Source organism: Mus pahari, chromosome 1 (genome assembly GCF_900095145.1).
Source record: "Mus pahari chromosome 1, PAHARI_EIJ_v1.1, whole genome shotgun sequence".
NCBI classification, from domain to species: Eukaryota; Metazoa; Chordata; class Mammalia; order Rodentia; family Muridae; genus Mus; species Mus pahari.
Genome location: NC_034590.1, coordinates 39,616,821 through 39,635,720, shown reverse-complemented (window position 1 = coordinate 39,635,720; position 18,900 = coordinate 39,616,821). Strand labels below are relative to the sequence as shown.

Genomic DNA, 18,900 nt, shown 5'->3' with positions numbered 1-18,900 from the left:
CCCCCCCCCCTCTCTGCCTGGCAGTACTTGTCTCAAAACTAGGCTCTCATTACTTGGCTCCATGCCTGCCTGCCTGCTGCCATGCTCCCCACCATGATGGTCATGAACTCAACCTCTGAAGCTATAAGCAAGCCCCCAGAAACGTTTTCTTCTCTGAGTGGTCTTGGTCATTGTGTCTGTGCAGCAATGGAAAAGAAACTAAGACCAGGGGTGAAGGATTCACAGTGGTTCTGTGTCTCTCCTGGGTTGTGGTGTGGAAGCATGGCCTGGAAGGCTCGTATGTTTATGAAGCTATGGTTGTCTGCCTGCTGGTTGCTTCTGGAAGTGATTGGATCCTCGGGGCTCTGACCCTGTCTCTGGATTAATCCACCAGGCATACAATGGCTAACAGTATTGGGAAGACGTTGTACATACTAGAAGGTGGGACCTGGAAGGAGGAAGGCAGCCACCTTTGTCCCTGGTCACCTCTCCACTCTTTCTCTTGCTTTGCCCCACCATGGCAAAACATCTGGCTACCAGCCTAGCTGTACTTTCAGTGAGAGATCCTGAGTCAAGGGAATAGTGCAGAGTCTGGCTTCTGTGCTGGCACATACCTGTATATGCCTTAAAGCAGTTGCATGGAAACAAGGTGAAGAGAAATTTGTGAAACTGAGCCACAAAGAAACCTTTCCCCTGTAAACCACTTCTCTCACAGTGAACACAATCCAGGAAAACAGCAATGCCCCATCTCCCCAGCTACAGTTACATAATGTATAAATGGACTGGCCCAGTCTTTAGGGCAAAAGTCCTTTTACCAGTTAGGTAAAGTTAGGGCTGGTGAGGGTGTCTCACTGGGTAAATCTGCTTGCTCTCAAGCCTCAGTTTGATTCCTTGGAACCAATATAGTAATAGGAAAGAAGTGACTCCCACAGGTTGTCTGATCACACACATGGTGTGTCACATGTATGTTCACATACCTATCCAAAAATAAAAATAACAAACCGTTTAGAAGAGACAAGTTAGAAACAGTCACATCTGGGCTGGGGAGATGGCCCGGTGGGTCAGAGAGCATTTCCTGTGCGGATGTGAGGACATGGGTTCTTATTCCAGGAGCTACATAAAAATCCATGTAACCAGTGTTGGGGGTGGGGGCAGCGATAGAAGGGTCACTGGAACTTGCTGGCTACCATCTTAGCTCTAGTTTCAGTGAGAGATCTTGACTCAAGGGAATAGCGCAGTCTGGCTTCTGTGCGGGCACATACCTGTACACTCGTACATACGACTGCCCCACCCCCACACTAAACAAACCCCAGTCATATAAAATAATGGCTGTATAAATTTCCCACTTGTACTTTTTGATGAAGGTGAGGTTTTTCTTAATGGAGAATGATAGGGTGTGGTCTCTAGCTTCGAATGAAGCAATGAGGATTGACTCCTGGTGTTTATTGCCTCATGAGAATGGTATTTCTGGTTGTCCTATTATTTCTCAAGACACCTGTACCTTGTCACATGTATTCAAGAAAATATTTCTTAGAGCTTCTTATAAGATTTCAGGAAAGTACATTTTGCTTATTTGTAAAGCTAAATCCTTTCTTTGGGGGGGTGAACTTTAGAAATATGTGTTTCACACTAAGAGTTGGTTACTGTGCAAATGAATGGACAAAATCTTGCAATTTAAGAATAAATGGCTTAGAAGAGCTGGGTGTGTGCCTATAATCCTAGTGCTTGAGGGACTAAAGTAGGAGGGTCTCAAGTTCAAAGCCACCCTGAGTTACACTGTGAGACTCCATCCAAAAAACAAACAAAAGTAAGTGAAGACAATATATTTGGGTGCTAGCTACATTTAAAAAACAAAACAAAACAAAACAAAAACCCTTCCTTTCCCCCTTTGACTGACTTCCTTAGCTGAAAATCTCTTTTCTCCAAGGCCACAGAAGAGGGAGGTCACCGTTGTGACCATGAGGATATCTATCTAGCACTTACTTAATGACAGCCATTCTTCTATGAATGATCTACTGATTACTTAATTGCCTTCGCAAACCTAAGCATTCTTCCTATTTCAGAAATGCGGACAGTAAGTCCCACCTGGTTGCGATGGCCTGCGGAGGCTTATGGAACTCGGTAGTGTCATGCCCAGGATTTGAGTCAAGGCCACCTGCCTCCAGCTCTTGCTGTACTGCCCACTGTCAGTGGCTCTTTCCTGTTCTGTTCTCCTGTTCTGTCAGCATCCTTTGCTCGTCTGCTAATTACATCACTTCTTTCAGTCTCTGGTATTCGTCTGAAGTTGACCTTTGGGATACCATGTAGAACTGATCATAGCAAGAATGACCATGGGTGGCTAAGCACTGTCTCTTCCCCTCTACCTTCCCCCCTTTCCACATTCCAGACTCTTACTTTGTGTAACAATTCGTCTCCTGTGAGTGGAATTCAGCTTGTCTCCTGGCTATAGATCAGTGTCCAGGGGGACCCGTGTTACCCTTCTCTTTCAGCTATGCACAGTAGGCAGGCTGAAGGGTGCATCTCAGAGGGACTGTGGCTCTGGTTTCTTCTCCCCAAGTTCCACACTTGCTTGGAAGCACAATGTGAATCATCCAAAGACCCTTGGACCATGGCAGGCTCTTCACAGGTGCCACTTCTGGAAGTGTCCCCTTCTGTCCCCCTCCCTGGTCTAGTCCTTAGTTATAGAAGATGCACTGCTCATCAGCCTTGTGCCTACAGTGCTGAGCATTAGTGGATATGCCCTGAAATTCATTTGCATCATCTGTCCCAGACTGGCACCCACATCACTGGTTGGTTGGGAGGCTGGGTGGCCCATTAGGGCCTGGAGTGGGGCCAGAGGCCACATTACAGCTCACTTCCACGTCATGGAGTTGTGAAAAGCTCCTAATGAGGCCAGGGACTGGTCCCCCTCTTGTTTGCCTATTTTCCTGTTAGAGAGCTGTATGAAGTACTCTCTAATAGCCAGTGACTCAGGGGGTTGGCATTCTCAGAGTCTCCGTGGCCTGGAGGCAGCTTTCCTTCCCTGCTCTTAAAATAACCAGGTTTGGTGGGAGCCTTGAAGAGCTTGCTCTGTTTCTTAAAGTTGTACAACCCTGACCCTTCAGCTGTGCTTTGAAGGGGTCATGGGAAATCACCCTATCAGTTTAGTCTTGTGCTTCGCAGTATTAGTCTCTAGAACTGTATGGGTAGGGCAGGGTTCAGTGCTGTCACCAAAGGGTATGTGCTTCAGTATCGTGAATGGAGAACCCAGGGGCCAGCTGCCCATCTGTTCTGTGGTGGGTGCTTGGGCTCTGCAAGATGGCACATGCGCCTGCCTTCTAGGATCCAGCCAGTGACTGGGGCACAGATGAAGGATTCACACAGTAGGGCACACATGGGGGAAGTTGGGATGGAATTACTGAGGGGTTGAATTTGCTTTTATGAATGTTATATGGAGGGTCTAGTGGCAGAATGTGTGTGTTCTGACATTTGCATGTAATGTCACCATCCCTGTCTCATGGGGAAGTGACTGGAGAGTGAGGGCCTGGGAGAGGGCCACCTGGGCTCAAGGTTCTGGCTTTGGGTATTCCTCGGGCTTTTGACGAAGGTACTGTCTTCATGCTGGCCTTGTGTCCTCAGACAAGGAGCCGGGCAAGGTTCGGCTTGTCGCTCTGGGCCACATGAGTAAGTGGATACGGGAGGCGAAACTGTTCTGTTCTGTGCTGGCCTGACTACAGTAAAGCTGGTTAAGGCTTTGGCTTTCCCCTGGAAGAGAGACAGAACCATTCTCCTTTGAGGGGTGGAGAAACGGATAGCTTTTCCCAGTCATCGGTCCCCTGGGCCCATCCACAACATTTTCTGCTGACCTGAACTCCCAAAGTTTCCTTCTATCCTGAGTCTGGCAGCCTGAGTCTAAGTCCAGCCCTGTGGCATGTGAAGCTTGTAGGGTCTAAGCTTGGCTTAGTCCCCAGGCCCTGCGCTGGCTCTCAGCTGTAGAATGTTGCGCTGCTGCACAAACCCCAGGGTATAGACCTGAAGTCCATTCGCCTCAGAACATTCTCCTTTTATAAAGACCTCGGGGCTTTTTTTTTTTTGATGATGGAAGCTGTTTGTATTCCTGGAAGCTAAACTGCTTGGTCATGAGGGTGTGGGATTAATGGATTGGTGTCCTGTTTCCTGGCCTTCATCCTGAATGGAAGGGCTTCAGCTCTGGCCTCGGTCTTCTTGTCTTTCCACACATGTGTATTTCAGTGGCTGCTTCTGTGGTCAGGCCACCAGTGTGTGCCTGGGACGAATCCCTTGTGTCCCCCTTTGTTGTCTTCCAGTGGACAGAGGGCGCTCATTTCCACATTTAACTCATAAGCCTTGCTGTAGTTCCCCACACTGCCAAGGCCAGCTGCGACCTGGGCTCCCCGCTCCATTTCCTTACTGGCCCTGGGTTCTGACATCAGCAGTTCCAAGTGGCTGTGGTTCTCGGCAGCCTTGCCATGTAGGCCGTCCCTCTGGGACTTAGGGTTAGTGACTTCACGTGTTGCTCTAGCAACCCCACAACTGTCACATCTGCAGTCTCTAGTAGTCCTGTAGGTCTTTGGAAGTAACCAGCTGATTGGCACCCCATTGATAACCCTCACCTACAGCCTGTTGTTCTATCTGGGCCCCACGCCCTCTTCAGTGCCTGTCTGAAGTGGCAGATGCAAACGATGACTTAATGAAGACTAAAATTTTAGAAATTTGGAGCTAAACCTAGCAGTTATTAAGGGAGGCAAAGGATGCCAGGTGAAGTGGTATGCCCATTGGGGTGCTGGTCTATATGTTTGCCTTCATCTCTGAGATGTTCACATAGGTCTGCAGATATAGTTCTGTGGCAAAGAAGTCACCTAGCATATATGTGGCCCTGGGCTTGATATGTGTGTGTGTATGTGTGTGTGTGTGTGTGTGTGTGTGTGTGTGTGTGTGTATGGTGTATATATGTATACATGTATACGTGTATATATGTATATGTGTATGTGTATATGTGGGCAACAACAGCTTCTATCCAGCCTCCTGTTTACAAATAATGTCTGTTATAGCTCTGTGTTCTGCTTTCCATAGACACCCTTCTGTGTGAATGTGTGTATCAGGGCGCTCAGGTGTTCTGGGGCCCTAAAGCTTGGGTGAAATACTGGCCCAGGTCTCTCTCTGCTGTCCAGGAAGCTAGTCCTGACCTACCTTTCTCTGCCAATCTCCCCAGCATTCCTTGGTGTGTGCCCCTTTCTGCCTTGGGCAGGAAAGGTTTTCTTTTCTCTTTGGGGGGGGGGGGTTGAGGGACTTCCTAGAAAGGCTGAACTCTCTGGTACTTCTGAAACCTGGCCCACACGTTTTCTTCCTTCATCTGGTATCTCTTGAGTATCTGTCATATAGCAGATGCTATGCTGGACATCAGCGGCACGAGGGTGGGCAGAGCAGTGTACCGTTCTGGTACAGCCCCTACCCAAGTCACGCCTCCAGGTGCAGGTCTTAAAATGCATGGGCCTACCATGGTGTGGTCACTGACAAAATGCTACCCAACAAATTTGATGAGAAGTACTGCCCCCTTTCATACTAGAATAAACTATTTTTTAAAAAATAACATTCACAGGGCCTTGTTGGAAGGAGAAAGCAATCCGGAGATATTGATCTGGACTGAGAACATTGAAAACGTGCCACAAGGTAAATATAAGAGATTGTGTTTGCTAAAATTGTATTGCTAAAATGCCTTCTCTCTGAGCTGCCCCCTCCACAGAGGGAGGAGGGGACAACTTTATAGAAGGAGAGGGTTTGGTCATCCCTGCCCCCCCCCAATGATAATAGATTGTCCTTCTTTTAAGTACTAAGTAGATTTTAGTTGAATGGGATGTAATTTAAATTACAGTGTGAATCAGAACGACCTTGGAAGTCGTCAACAGACTGATTTGCTTATAGAGAGAGTATTTTGAGGTACTTTCTAGCTGAGCGGCAGCAGTTAAGGCCAGGCCTTCTGAAGGATGGTGCAGATCTGCACTTGCTCATTACATCCTTGGGAGGGACAGAGTTTCTTTTTCCAGACCAAACAGTTACGGCTATGACTAACGGACAAAATTATCCCTTTGGGCAAGATACAGTCAGCACTCTGGAAACTGTAGCCCTATCAGGACATTGGCACTACCATGCCACCTTAAGTTGAAGTGGCCTGTCAGGTAGGTATAACCAGTTGGGCTCACAGCTTCAGATCCGAGCTTTCCTTCCTACAGCCATAGACCTGACACAAAAGAGCTTAATGTGCTCATTTGGGATACCTTAAAAAAAAAAATCTAGAAGATAACTTTAAAAATCAATATTTAAACCTACTGAATCTTAAGAGATTCTGGCTTGGCAATGTCAGCCTGAAAGGCATGTAGTGTGCTCAGGGGCGTCTTCCTTGGTGTTTCAGGGAGATCAAGTGACTTAGCTAAAATGTTGTAGGACCCGCACATCCTCATACAGACTCCAAATCCTCTCTAGATTGCTTACAGTATATAGAACCACGTCTGTGCCGTGCACATTCCTGTTACACGGTATTACTAGGAGGAGAATGACAAGAAAAGGATCTGCATGTGTTCAGTGCAGATAGGTAATCTAAAATAGTTTTGAATGGTAGTACAACATACGTACTTCACATTTATACACTAAATTTATTTAACACTTAGGTATTAGGACAAAGAAAGATGCTGGGGAGTAAAGGTGCCTGGTTGTACATCAGCCTTTGTGGGGCTGAGTAGCTCTGTTTCCTGCAGAGTATAGATGCACATTAACTATTTATGGAAGAAACCTGAAGATGATTTCCAGTAAATGGATCAATATGTATTAGAGCTCTTAGTCGCCTTTTATAATGTGCCCAGAAATAATGCTGGCTGCTTCCTATGACCTAAAACTACTCTGTGACCTTCCATATTTCTTATTGACCTTGGGGGTTCATCTTCTGGGGTTTCTAAGTTAGGATCAGTATATTGGAATCTTCGTTAAAAAAAAAAAAAATCTAGCCTGATCTCTTTCCCTGTATCTTGGGGACCTGTCTCAGTGAGACCTTTAGCTTCTGTTACCGTGAGGGAGGAGTGGAGAGGTGCCCAGCCGGACACTAAGAAATGCTCTCAGAGTGGACTGTGCCTCGGTCATATTCTAACTCAGTCACCAATCCAAAGAGCTGGTTACCCCGGTGGAGTTTGTGCACCCTGAAGGGTAGCACTCTCTGAGGGGGATCCCGAGGAGACCCAGAAGCCCTAAGACTGCCTCTTAACTCCAGGAGGATACCGTTAGGACAGGTGGAGCTCTGACACCTGGCTTGTTCGTGGAATCATGAATTGTCAGGCATAAACATACAAGGGAGCTTAGAAACGCTAAAGACTTCAATAGCTGCAGCTCAACAGAGGGACTGATAAACCAAGTCCTAAGGGTGGCGAGGTGTGCTCTTTGGTACCCAGTAATTATACACTTGGTGATTATGGGCTCTTCTCTGCTGAAATAACAAACCTATCTCAACAAAGCCAAAATTAAAGATTCTGAAATATCATAATATTGTGAAAATTTAACCAGAAAGCCCAGTGCCTCTGACCTCTCTGGCACACGCGGCACCCTTTGCATTCAAGCTCTCTAACGGGAGGGAGGACTCTGAGATCGGCAGCTTGAGAAGAGTGCTAGGCTGAGGAGTTTGTGAGGCGATATTTCACTGTGACAGGAGTTCTAAAACAACCCAAAGACAATGTGGAGAATAAGAGTATTCTCTTAAAACGACCCTTCTTGTAATAACAGTATGTTTTATAATAATATGGGATTTGACCTATAGCAGTGCTTTTATGATGAAAAAAAAAATGATGGCTCTCATCTAAATGAACTGTTGTTCCATTTCTACAGAGCCCAGAAACATATCCTATCGCTACACCAACTCAGAATTGCAGAGGAAAAATGAGAAAAATCTCTTCCCAAGGCGAAAAACACCTTGGGCAGCTGTAAATCACGGCTCGGCCTTGTATTCTAACTGGCCCGGGCACCTTGACTCACAGACAACCACAGCTGTAGGAAGTGCTGCCAGAAGGGGTTTCCTGACCTCCCACCATTCTTTCTCAGCTACAACCTCACAGCAACAGAAGCCCCTGGAGAAAACCATCAGCGGTCAAGCCAATTCAAGACTGGTCTCGCCAACCCATGGCTTTCTAAGAAACACTGATGCTCAAGTGAAAACATTCCCCCATGGATCCAAAGTCAAAGGCACGGGGGACACCCACACACGGCGGGCCACGGAGTCCGTTATTACCAGAGAGTCATACAGAGGTCACCAGGGCAATGTGGCAGCCGGTGCTGTGAACAGCACTCAGTCAAATGAGAGGACTGTCATTCTGGGAAAGAAATTAGAAGTGCAAGCCGCTAAAGAACAAGAAAGGGACAGATCAGGGGTCATCAAGATAAAGCCAGAAGAGAAAATGTTTGACTCTAAAGAGAAGGCTTCAGAGGAAAGAAACCTGAGGTGGGAAGAGCTAACCAAGTTGGATAGAGATGCAAGAAAGAGAGAGAGCCAGCATTTGAGGGACGAGGCCAGAGAGAAGGAAGCACTGAAGGAGAGAAGTGTAAAAGAAAGAGACGTGCCCATCAGTCTAGAAGTATCCCGGGGCAGTAGACCAGAGGTGTCCACAATACACTTGCAGTCACCTGGAAGGAAGGATATTAGCCACAGTACGGGGAGAGAGGCAGAGACCAAAGAGACAAAGTTCCGGCTGGATACCCAGGACACTGCCAGCTCTCTGCAAAGTGACTCAACGACAGAGACCATAGCCGAAAACATTGTCACCACCATCCTTAAGCAGTTTACCCAGTCTCCAGGTGCTGAGGGGGATGTCAATTCTTTCCCGGACACAAAGGTCACTTATGTGGACAGGAAAGAGTTTCCTGGTGATAGGAAAACCAAGACAGAAATCGTTGTGGAGTCGAAGCTGACAGAAGATGTTGATGTTTCTGATGAAGCTGGCCTGGACTACCTTCTAAGCAAGGATGTCAAGGAAGTAGGACTGAAGGGGAAGTCAACGGAGACGATGATAGGAGAGATGATCAACCTCGGTCTGAAAGGCAGGGAGGGGAGAGCTAAAGTTGTAAATGTGGAGATTGTGGAAGAGCCCATGAGTTACATAGGTGGTGGGAAAATAGAGTTTTCTACCCCTTTTCAGGTGGAAGAAGTCGATGACGTGTCTCCCAGCCCCAAGGGGTTTGTTGAGGAAGAGGATGGTGAAGGAGAGACCCACGTGGCATTCTCAATGCGTCAACATCAGACCAACCAGCCCCAGGGGAACATCCCTCATGTGGAAGAAGTGACGGAGGCGGGCGACTCAGAGGGGGAACAGAGCTATTTTGTGTCTACCCCAGATGAGTGCCCTGGGGGGCATGACAGAGAAGATGATGGCTCAGTGTATGGGCAGATCCATATCGAGGAAGAGTCCACCATACGGTACTCATGGCAAGACGAAATTGCACAGGGGACCTGGAGAAGGAAAATGAGAGGTGACATGGGGGAAGAGAAGCACATGAAGGTCCTGGAGGTCCCAGCACCTCCCCTGGGTGGTGCCGTTGGTTCTGCTCACTTGAAGGAAGAAGCCAGTGGTGAACTCCATGCTGAACCCACAGTCATTGAGAAAGAGATCAAAATACCACATGAATTCCACACCTCCATCAAGGGTGTCTTCTCCAGTGAGCCCCGGCACCAGCTGGTGGAGGTCATCGGGCAGCTGGAGGAAACCTTGCCTGAGCGCATGAAGGAGGAACTGTCTGCCCTGACCAGGGAGAGCCAGGGAGAGCCAGGGAGTATCTCCGTGGACGTAAAGAAAGTCCAGAGTGCTGCTGGTGGTTCTGTGACCCTGATGGCTGAAGTCAACCTCTCGCAGACTGTAGCTGCTGATCAGTTAGACCTGGAGGAGTTGAGCAGAGATGAAGCTGGGGAAATAGAGAGGGCTGTGGAGTCTGTGGTCAGAGAGAGCTTAGCTAAGCGCTCCAGCCCAGCGCCTAGAAGGCCAGACAGGGAAGATGGAGAGGAGGTACCCGCCGGTGGCATTCTCTTCAAGCGCTGGGCCACCAGGGAGCTGTATAGCCCATCTGGTGAGAGGGATGAGGCTGGCCGGGTCTCTCCCAGCTCAGATCAGCGTGTTACCCAGGGCCCAGTGTCAGCTACTGTGGAAGTGACCAGCCCAACGGGTTTTGTACAGTCTCATGTGCTGGAGGATGTGAGCCAGTCTGTAAGGCATGTTAAACTAGGCCCCACTGAAATGTGGAGGACAGAGCAGGTGACCTACGGAGGACCCACCGCACAGGTGGTAGAGGTAAGTGGACACGTTAGCAAGGCAGTCAGCTCTGAGGGAGCCAGCCGCTCTGTGAGGCACATCACACTGGGTCCCCATCAAAGCCAAGTGTCCACAGAAGTCATTTTCCGAGGCCCTGTGCCTACCTGGCAGGAAACAGGAGACACAGAAGAGCCTGGCCCAGTGGCACTGTCTGACATCTCCGGGAGCGACAGGATGCCTGGCTCTGAGCAGTCTCACACCGAGAAGGAAATTCATTTTCAGGGTCCTGTTTCTGGGGCAGCCCAGGTTGGTGGTAACTTTGCAACTGAAGAGAGAGTGAGTACCCAGACTTTTGTAAGGCGTCTCAAGCTAGACCCCAAAGAAGGGTTCAGAGAAGAAATCCAGTTCATAGCTCCTATCCCAGACAAGGTAGGGTGGGGAGAAGAGGATTCTGAGCACACCAACGTGTCTCCAGGGAGGGGTACATCCATCCAGCATATTGACATTGTGCCCCAGAGGTACCAAGCTTCCAAGCAGATGGCCCCACAGACATTGGAATTCAGGGACTCAGAAGGCATGGTTATGGCGGAAGGTTCCGCAGGCACAATCCAGGCCACTCACAGTTTCACCTCAGATAGAGAAATTCTCAAGAGCAAAGAGAACACATTCCAGGGGGTCGTTTCTGGGTCTCCTCCAGACAGTATGGGTGACACAGGAGCAGAGGTGACAGCAAACATCAGCAGATCCTTTAGGCACATTCACATAGGTCCTACAGAGGAGGAACCATCTGAATACATTGTCACGGGGGGACCCGTATCTAAAACATTTGTACTTGATGGTTCCATGGAGTCCCCTGGGCTGATTGGGGGAGCAGACGGTGGGAGCACACCGTGTCGAATTGCACTGGGGCCCAAAGAAACTTCATTTACTTTCCAGATGGATCTGAGCGACACGAGAGCGATCCGCAGCTGGACCCGAGACACAGGGTCGGAAGTGGAAGCTCACAGTGTGTCTCACCATGGTGGCTGGAGAATTGCACACAGTAGGGATGAGCAAGTGGCCAGCACTGGCTCTGGGGCCTCCCCTGGGGATGCACACCAGACCCCTGGAGAGAAAGGCACGGAGCAGGCTGGATTTGACAAGACGGTGCAGCTGCAGAGGATGGTAGACCAAAGGTCGGTGGCTTCAGATGAGAAGAAAGTGGCTCTTCTCTATCTAGACAATGAGGAGGAGGAGGAGGAGGAGGAAGAGGAGGGTGAGGGATGGTTTTGATGAACGGAACTATCTTGTCCTGAATGGCACGCTGGAAACATCAATGTACAAAGCCTTCAAAATACCGACATGCAAGCCTTTCACTAAGTGTAGGGAGGAGGGGGAGGCTGGTTATCAATACCTTTATTTAGAGAAGCCTAGGACGAGATGGTTTGCTTTAGAATGTATTTATAAAGGTTGGAGATTTTACATTTGAGTTGGAACTTTCACAGACTTCGTTTCATCTTTTCAGTCTCAAAAAGTTCCTTTCTCTAAACTTTTCTCTCCACGCGCGGAGACAGTTTATACGAGTTTTGCACCAGGTCACAGGCGTGGCTTATATCTGTTCTACTGTTTATCTATAGGCAAGACACTTTTAACATTAACCAGATTAAAATAATATATTTAAGGGTAGGTTGTGTTTGCATGTGCTCATACCAAACAATAAGCTAACACTGGAAAGGAAAATAGGTGAATTTTTCTCTTTCCTAAATTTTTTTTTTTAAAAGAAATACTACAAAGTAAGCAAGACTGTATGTTTGGGGGAAAAAATCTAGTAGATGATTTCTTTAAGAAAAAGTTACTTATCAGAGATTTAAAATTATTTTTCAAATGGAATGAATTGCTTTCTATGTACAGAAGTTTAAAAAAAAAAGAGAGAGGGAGGGCTTAGAATTATTTATGGAAAGACAGCTGTGGCCTGTTGTTGGTACTTCAGATTCATGTATCTGTCCTGATTGTTCAGATTTGCTGTCTCTGGCCACAGGCATGAGCAACCAAGAATGAGGATCGCTCACAGCAGCCTTTCAGGTCTTTACAAGGCTGCGAAATAGCAAATACCTTTCGGTTCTGACCTAAGCTGGAGTACTGAGCGCCTGCTAGAGGAGGGGTTCTCAACCTGTGGGTTGCGGCCCCTTTCACCACATCGCCCATGAACGTTGGAAACCACTGATATTTATGATTCATAACAGTGGCAAAATCACAGTTATGAAGTGGCACTGGTGTGATTTTTATGGTTGGGGGTCACCACAACTTGAGAAACTATATTAAAGGGCCGCAGCCTTTGGAGGGTTAAGGACCGATGCTCTAGGGAAACAGCCAGTGCTCTTTAACTACTGAACCATTTCTCTACCCCGTACAGACCTTCTTCATAGGATTTTCTGAGCTCCTAGAATTACAGACAAAAATGCAATAGCCGTATACAAACCTCACAAACGCTTTCTGCACTTTGAATAGAAATCGTGACGGCGGGGATATTTAAGTCAAATATAGGTAATACTTAGGGGAAGGAACCAGGTACCTCCCATGCACCCCAACATCTAGGCCCCCAGGACAGGCTGACAGATGGCAAAGGCCCCACCCGTGTGGGCCACAGATTATGGGCCCGAAGCTGTGCACCACTGAATTTTAGAAGGATGAGCATGCTCATTTGGGATTGTTCCTTTACACATGGACATTGTTTTTAAAGCTCCCATCTCTGAAGATTTGGCATCACATAAAAAGAAAAAGGGCCTCTACAGTGCAGCGGTCTGAGCGCAGAATAGTAGCTTTCTTGGGTCCGAGCTGTGCTTTTGAACCCAGGCCATAAACTTGCCTGTGGGCCACTGAGGAAGAAGGATCCTAGAGGACCCCATCTTCAAGTAGGGGAGGATCCTCCCTCCCTGACCCCCGTGTGTTTCACCAGGCACATCTCCCCTCCGGTTCCAGCAGGTGGGCAAAGGAGAGTGTGATGCTTTTCATTACCAAGTATAAGAGAAATGCAGAATGGCTCAAGATGGTCTTTTCAAACGCCTTGTACGGGGTACAGGAAGGAAGCATATTTGAACGGAAAGCCTTTGTTACCCACATGCCAACTGAACTCAGGGATGTCAGACTGAGACAGGGGTTACTACGGCTGTGGCTTGTCATCTCTAATACTGTCAGAGATGTGCTGACTTATTTTTACCATTAGTAGAAAACCCGAGTGATTTGTAAGAATGTGGCCCAGGTGGTACAGCCTTGGTGCCATGATGCAAGACACAGTGACAATGTCGAGTTTATTATGAGTCTAAGTGGGCTTAGCTGGATGCCATTGTCCTAGTTCATGAACTTGTCCACGGACGCTGCTTGTGAGCAGGTTATAAATATCGTGGCACTTCTACTTTGAAAAATGAATGTCTTAGAATGAAATATTAATTTTCATTTCTAAGTCGGAAGCCCCGTCAAGGCAATGTTCTGTTTGAAGAACTCAGCAGGAAGGAGGAGCCCCCAGCTGTCCTTGGTTACTATGACTACCTTACTAATGGTTGGGCTTTCTCACCCTTGACATTGTAGCAGATCACCCCCAGAGCTCCCTGAGGTTTTGGAAATCAGTCACTCTGGAGTCTCATCAACACTGGGGTAGGGCAGGGAGGGGCCCAGTCTCTCCCAGTTTGTTATTGTTGAGACTACAGGATGCTGAATGTTTCTTAGCTTCCCACTGGTTGTTTTGATTGTTTGCTTTACAGTGTTTATTTAGAATGATCTTAAGCCTATTTTGCTAACCTGTTGCCTACAAAGAGAACTGTCACAAGAATGTATAGAAATAAAGATCTGAAGGGATTAAAAAAAAAACAACAACTGTATTGTTCTTAAAGAGGATGTTTTCTGGCCGATTTCCACGTGGTTCCTTCGATGCTGATGCAAGCTGGCTTGGGTTTCTTTCCATGTTTTGATGGTAGCCATGGGTTACTGGATGGGTCATAAATGTTTCCCAGTTCCTCCTGAGATCAGAACTTCAAACTATAGGTTCAAACTAGGAAGTATGCCCTAACTAGCTTATAGCCAAGTGGCTAACGTCTGGTGGTAAATGTCACCACAGCCCAGAAGTCTGTGATCAGACAGTCCAGGATGGAGGAAGGTGGGACCAAGGTACAGTCATTCATGCTGAAACCAGCCTTGTGTCGGGCTGGAGCTGGACAACTAGTTACTCAAAGCACAGTCTGTAAGGTTACTCACGGCCATTTCTCAGTATCTTAAGATATAGATATATGCTTGAAACAAGGAGTGGGTGACTGTTGTCTGTCTATAATCTGGCCTTTTATCGACAAAAATAAAAAACATGAATAGTTGTATTTCTTCTCACTTGTGCGAGTTAACTGTAGTCAGTGGAAGATATTACTAAGACTCATTGCATTGGTTACTTTTCTGTTGCTGTGATAAAACAATGGCCAAAAGCGACCCAGGAGGAAAAGGTTTATTTGGCTTTACACACACAGATCATAGTGTATAACGGGGGTGGAGAGGTGGGGGTGGGGAGTCCAAGCAGGAACTCAAGCATGGCAGGCACCTGGAGACCATGGAGGAGTGCTGTCAACCGGGTTGCTCTCTTGCTCATGTTCAGCCACCTTCCTTATACCTTCCAGGCCATTCCTTATAGCTACCTGGGTGGCACCACCCACATTAATTATTAATCAAGGATATCCACCCTCACCCCACCCCCGCTCCTGGAGACACGCGTGCAGATCAACTGACGGAGGCATTTTCTCAACTCAGTCCTTCCAGATGACCCTTCCCTATTCTGAGTTGACAAAAACAGGCCGAAGTCCAAACCAACCAGCATACCACTCTTTACGCTGGTCAACCCACCCTTCTTGGGGCAGGAGCTAACATTTAAAGAGGAGTTTATTACCCGTGATTCTAAACTATATTCCCAGCAGCTCGAGTGTCTGGCTGTGCTGCTGGGTAGCTTCGGCAACGCAGGTTTATTTCTGAGGTCTGGAGGTTGGAGGATACAAGCCACGGATGCTCACAGATTTGGTTTTGGTAGGCTTGTAGACAGCCAGCCACCTTACTGCTGTCTTCGTGGAGTAAAAGAGAGAAGTTTTCTCTTGGTTCTCTTCTTTATAAGGACGTGGATCCCACCAACCAATGCTCTCCACCCCCACTGCTGCCTTGTGATCCAATCATCCTTCAAAGAATCTATCTCTACATGTCATTGGGGGCTAAGGATTCAGACGTAAGATTTCAGGGGCAAGGAAGCCTCTGGCAGCCTCTGTTTTTAAGATTCGTTTCCAACTAGCCCTGTTGAAACCACACTTCTTCAGTTAGACAGCATACTCTACAGTGACCACAAATAATTGGGTACCTTGCTGCCACCCCACAGCCCTGAGCCTGAGAGAAGAGGCAAAAGCAAAGATGGTTTGCCTGCTGAGCTGCTGCACTCCGGAGGAGACGGAGGGCCCTGCCACCACCCTATCATGCTTATTGTTTCCTTCATTTCTTGAAGGGTCACTCTGAACAAGTGGGCATGACACAAAAGGTTTATACTGCGGTCCTATTGCCCTCTTAGCAATGGTCTGTGGCCTCACTGGCATGAACCATGGAATAAGAGAAAGAGAGCTAAGCTCACTGCTTGGCTTTGTCACCCTTGGCCATCTGTGGCATCCCCTGAGAAGAATGAAGGCCACTCTAGATGTGGCAATAGAGGGTACACAAGCTCTAGTAGCAGTTGTCCTTCCTGCCTAGGATAGCGACCGCAAGAGATAAGGAAGTAGTGAGCCAGTGTCTTCTCAAGCCACTCCATGAGGGCCTTGGCACCGTCATCCGGTGATCCATCAGAGTACAAGCATTTGTTTGCAGTTCTGGAGGTCAAACTGAGGGCAGTTACTTTTTTTTTTTTTTCCCATGCTTGTGATCAAATACTTGACAAGAAACAAGAAAGAAGGGCTGGTTCTGGCTTACAGTTTGAGGGGATGCAGCCCATCATGGCAGTGAGGGCAGATCAGCCATAATTTGAGGTGATTGGTCACATTGCAAACACAGGAAGCAAAGTGTAGATGGGGTATGGGGTGGGGTGATGAAACCTCAAGGCCCACCCTATCCTGGGACAAAACATTCAAACATACAACTGTATAGGGGGCATTTCACAATCAAACCACAGCATTTTGTCCCTGTCTCCAGAGACCCAAGGCTATTTCATAATGTAACATGTATTCAGTCCAAGGAGGAAATCATACTTCCAACATCAGTAGCACAGAGTTTTCCCACTCCAAAAGGGAGGAATCAGGCCATAATAAGGGAAGGTCGGACCAAAGTCAGATCAAAACCCAGCAGGGCAAATACCAAACTCTTCAGCTCTACATACCCGAAGCTCACAGTGAAAGCATTTGGGCTCCGAAGAGCTTGGGTATTCCTGCTGCTACAGTTCTGCAGCCTGAAGCTCACGGTCTCTCATAGGACAGCATGAGGCTGCTGCAGAGTCCTTCGGCTGACGCCCTACGTGTGGCCCTGGCTGATGCCCTGTGTGTGGCCCTGGCATTTCCAGCATCCTGAAGTCTCCATCACAGCTCAGGCACCACTGTTACAGCTTCACACAATGGCCTCAGTGCCTTTCAGAGCCATGGTGCCAACTTCTGTGACCCCCCTCCCCCACTTGAGTTTCGCATGTTTGCACAATCAGTGCCACTTGGATAATGTCATGTTCCACTGCCATCTTGAAATATAATCTGGCCCACTTGGACCACAGTCGCTCAGGTCTCTATTTCCAGGAATTCATTTCCAAGCAGGGGCCCCTACATTCTCAGTCCAGGCTCACTTAACAACCTTCAAGTACATTTGCTTTTTCCAGAATGGGAGCCTTTTATGGGTGGGGTTCCTCAGGACAGCTCTCCTTTGTCCCAGTGAAGAACACTGGATTTCTCTTTAAGGGGCAGCTAATCACTAACAACCAGGCTGCTTTTGTACCTACCCTAGCTCTAATTTGAGGTTCATTCCTTTCCCCACTAGATGCTGCAACCTCCATCCCTCAGCTCCACTTATAGCTCTCTGGATAAGAACAATGAGCAGCAACTATACCACACCTGAGTGCAATTGTGTCTTAGAGGTTACATTACATGACCATTACATGACTATGTGGTCTCAAGTACATATACTTGAGGTATATGAGGTCTTGGCACATGGGCAGAATGCAGACAGGTTCCTTATTATAATGTAGGATAATGTAGCCCAGGTCCTAACAGAGTCCTTATTCTCCTCTAGTGTCAGGATTTGTCATAGCATCCTGGTTGTATAGATACCCCTGCCCCCCAGGATGGTCTACTGAGATCTGCTTTCAGCTTCCGAGGGGCTCCCCTGCCCTTACTTCCACACTCTTCCATATTATTCCTGCAGATCAATTCCAAAAACCTGAGATCCCAAGTCAGCCGGACCACGGCTGTGGACCCATTCCAGTGCCTGTTTTCCATGATATTCCTTTTATCCCTACAATGAGAAAAATAATGCTGGTTGCTCAACCAATAAGAAGCAAAGGGTTTATTTTGGCTTTTAGATGGAAGGCAGGTAGGGGTATGTGTGTGTGTGTGTGTGTGTACATTTATATATACGTACACAGACACACACGTAAGGGGAAGGCAGGCGGCAGAGGCACCACCAGCTATTCCCACTGAGTCTGCCATCATGAAGCAGAGAGTGCATAGAAAATGGGACTCAGGCTAAGAAACCTCAGAGCCCACCTCCAGTGACACAGTTCTTCCAACTAGACTCCTACCTTAAGGCCTCTCGGCAATGGGGACCAAGTGTTCAAATACACGAGCCTATGAGAGACATTTCGCATTTAAACCATAGTGCTCATGGAGTCCAGGCAAGCGCTCTGTCTCGGGGCAGCATTGCCAGCTCCAGTCTTCATTTCAAACACACACACACTGCTGCTAGCCCAAGCTTCTCTTTATTGGTAGTTTCTTCTCAGTTACTATTACTTTCCTATGAGGGAGGCTTTGTGCAGGGTCTCGCTGCCCAGATGTGGCTCTGGATGGAGCAGGAGCCCTGCCTGTCACCAGGCGAGTCTCCTTTCCTGTCGAGAAGCTCCAACTTGGGAAGAGTGTTTCAGCCACAGTGGAGATGACAGAGACTTTCCATGGAGAAAGAAGATAACCAAGAGCACCATATCACCCCACAGGGCATTCACAATCGGGGTGTGGAACATTCATGGTACTGCCGTTGCATTCTGAAGCAAACAGCCTTAAAAACCTGCAGTGACTGCTGAACTCCACCTTCGAGCTGGAGAGAGGTTTGTTCAGCATCCTAAAAGCCATGCCAAGTCTTTCTTGGAGCTTTCTTTGGGGCGGCACATGGGCACATCAGTCTGCTACATTGTGCCTGCCCTTCCCTGGCATCGAGTACTGGGGGGCACTGGTGCAGAATGCTACTTTGGCTTTCGCCGATTGCCTTGACTTCACGGCAACCTCGGAGATCCTGTAGACAGAAAGGAGATGGGTGAGTGTGGGCCCTCAGCTCATCCCAGTTCCCATCAGCCTTTGCGGTTGGGACGAAGCCTCAGGAGGGGGTGCAGAGGAGACCCACGGCACAGGAACATCAAACACAAGGCATGTTTCTCCTCTTTTAATGCCTTGCAGCCACGCTCACCAGGCTGAGGCAAATCAGG

General features: G+C 47.9%; 2 protein-coding genes across 6 annotated transcripts in view; one reads left to right on the top strand and one right to left on the bottom strand.

The window, feature by feature from the left end:
- Synm (synemin) overlaps window positions 1–14,596 on the top strand; it is a 30,574-nt gene extending 15,978 nt beyond the window's left edge. Inside the window, exons 3-5 of one of the 3 annotated variants that reach the window (XM_021200213.2) lie at window positions 5,576–5,646; window positions 7,843–10,289; window positions 11,187–14,596. In XM_021200213.2, the coding sequence (XP_021055872.1) occupies window positions 5,576–5,646; window positions 7,843–10,289; window positions 11,187–11,522 (2,854 nt within the window). In that variant the 3' untranslated portion in view covers window positions 11,523–14,596. Of the gene's footprint in view, window positions 1–5,575; window positions 5,647–7,842 lie in introns of all 3 variants that reach the window. The other 2 variants (XM_021200204.2, XM_021200222.2) reach the window with 2 other exon arrangements.
- A 3,290-nt stretch (window positions 14,597–17,886) lies between these two features.
- Ttc23 (tetratricopeptide repeat domain 23) overlaps window positions 17,887–18,900 on the bottom strand; it is a 78,455-nt gene continuing 77,441 nt past the window's right edge. For all 3 annotated transcript variants that reach the window (XM_029532404.1, XM_029532395.1, XM_021204539.2), the window contains one exon: window positions 17,887–18,710. In XM_029532404.1, the coding sequence (XP_029388264.1) occupies window positions 18,596–18,710 (115 nt within the window). In that variant the 3' untranslated portion in view covers window positions 17,887–18,595. The remainder of the gene's footprint in view (window positions 18,711–18,900) is intronic.